Source organism: Diaphorina citri, unplaced genomic scaffold (genome assembly GCF_000475195.1).
Source record: "Diaphorina citri unplaced genomic scaffold, Diaci psyllid genome assembly version 1.1 scaffold9380, whole genome shotgun sequence".
Lineage (NCBI taxonomy): Eukaryota > Metazoa > Arthropoda > Insecta > Hemiptera > Psyllidae > Diaphorina > Diaphorina citri.
The window spans coordinates 157-2,401 of NW_007386754.1; the positions used below are offsets into that span (position 1 = coordinate 157).

At 34.8% G+C, this 2,245-nt stretch overlaps 1 protein-coding gene across 1 annotated transcript; it reads left to right on the forward strand.

Moving 5' to 3' along the window:
• Window positions 1-582: 582 nt before the first annotated feature.
• Window positions 583-1,089, forward strand: LOC103522576 (transcription initiation factor TFIID subunit 10-like). Its single transcript, XM_008487677.2, has 2 exons — window positions 583-607; window positions 729-1,089. The coding sequence occupies exons 1-2, from the start codon at window positions 583-585 to the stop codon at window positions 959-961; spliced, it is 258 nt and encodes an 85-aa protein (XP_008485899.2). The 3' UTR covers window positions 962-1,089.
• Window positions 1,090-2,245: the final 1,156 nt, after the last annotated feature.

A 2,245-nucleotide genomic window follows, 5' to 3' on the forward strand; every position in this document is an offset into this window, starting at 1 on the left:
TCTCTTAAATCTAAATAAGCTATGTTTTCAGGGTATGCTGGATAGAACCCATTGATTCTGTGAAATAAACGTCTACAAAACACAGCTTGGACAGAATCAATCATAAGTTTATTTTCATCAGTATGTGGCATCCAGACCACAGATGCATAATTCAATTTGGAAAGGACGAGGGATTTGAAAAGGAGAAGAAAAGGATCAAGATCAGTGGTAGAGTGAAGGGTCCTCATTATGAAACCAAGAATCTTATTGGCTGATTGAACCGTGTTATTTATGTGCGTATTGAAACACAGGTTGTTTGTAAATGTAACACCTAGATCTTTTTTAGTTTGTACACGATTGACAGGTATCGAGTCAATGACGTAGGATGTAGGTATGAGGTTCTTCTTTCGAGTAAAACTCACCACTTCACATTTCTGAGGACAAAAGGATAAAGAGTTTAGGGAAAGCCAATTTTGAATTTGATACAGATCTTGTTGTAATAGAAACATGTCTTGTAAATTTGAGATGGGTTTGAAAATTTTCAAGTCATCAGCATAGAGTAGGAAGTAGGAGTGGGAAATGACTTGAGTGATACCATCTATCATGATAGAGAAGAAAACGTATAATGGTAATGACTACATCTCCGAAAGTGACAAAATATCCTCGATTTTTTTTTTTTAATTCTTATATAATGCTAAGTTATTAATTTAGAATTCAAGAAAAGTAAAAAAAAGGGTTTCTAAGTACAGTGCTATCTTTTTATTTATTTTCTTATAGAGTACGGCTAGTTGCTTTAGCTGTCCAGAAGTTCATCTCAGAAATTGCTAATGATGCTCTACAGCATTGCAAAATAAGATCTTCAAATCAGCTGTCGAAATCCAAGACCAAAGACAAAAAGTACACGTTGACAATGGATGACCTGGCCCCGGCCCTGGCAGAATATGGAATCAATATTAGAAAACCTCAGTATTATATCGGCTGAGGGAAATTTTCACTGGATCTGTTTGTGAGATAATATTGTGTACGAGTATACAAAGTGGCGCGAAAAATGGGACTTTTTTTATAACTCAGACATGGTTTAAGCTAGGAAGCTTAAATTTCTACTGAGTTTACTACCACCTAACGATAGATTATGTAAAGAGGTTACTTGCTAATTTTATCGAAAAAAATTTCGCCTGCGGCGCTGTCATTTTGTGTTCTATAGAAATGTATTGGGGGGAATAACTATACCTTGAATTATTCTATAAATTCTGTTTGCGATTTCAATGATGTTTAATAAACAAAATAAGGGTGTGAAATATTGCAAAAACATAATCAACTCTTACCTCTGTCATTTTGAAAGAAGCTGATTTTTCAGTCACTGGTTTGATCAAAGTTTGTGTTCAAATTTACCACAATATGACATGACATGGATCCAGTAATCAATTGCTTCAGTTGTAGGAGGTCAGGTAAGGTGATCAAAAACTTGATAAATTAGGAAAAATCCTGTATATTTTATCTTTAGTCATAAATTTTAAAATTAAATGGCTAAGAGGCAGAGTGGGCCAAGTTAAAAAGAAAAAAAAGCGTTTTGAGATAAATGTAGTAAAAGTTTAGGACTAGCCAAATTTTAAATAGAGATAGCCATTTTGTGTTTGCTCTCATTTCAATACAACACTAAAATGAAGTTTTTGACCCATACAAAAGTAGATCTTTTCACGCTCTTTCCAACGATATAGATAACTCAGAAAGTTGATTTTTGGACTTAGTCTGCCTTTTACCGATTCATTTTAATTTAGAGATAATAACTCCAATGGTGTGTGTAGTGGTCACTGCGCTTGCCTTGCACGCGAAAGATCCGGGTTCAATTCCCGGCGGGGTAAAAAAAAATTGTATCATGTAAATCATTGATTCAATGACTTGCTTTTGCGGGGCCCACTCAGCCTGTAAGGAAAATGAGTAGCTATATAATATTCAATTTGCCATAGCTACCGGTGTGGTGCAAGCATGGTAGGTAAACATTGGAAGCTGGTTTATTGAGATATTTGGAAAATCCTACAATGCTCCCGTGAGCACCAAATTTGTGATATAAAATTAGAATTTGATGGCACATTCGTTCTCTTTTGACAAAATTTTTGATGGCGAATTCGAGGAAATCAGGCTGTATGTCGTAAATTATTGGTGTAAAAAAAAGTGGATATAACTTTCCAAATTTTTTGATATTGGCTTGTTATGTTACAAGCGCATATTTCGTGAACCATCATTCCTAGAACCCTTACATGTACAC

Excerpts from the sequence above, each read along its gene's own strand:
- LOC103522576 (XM_008487677.2), top strand. The coding sequence starts at position 583 with ATGATAGAGAAGAAAACGTATAATG. Across the intron at positions 608-728 it reads AGAGAAGAAAACGTATAATG|TGCTATCTTTTTATTTATTT; the intron begins GTAATGACTACA and ends TTCTAAGTACAG.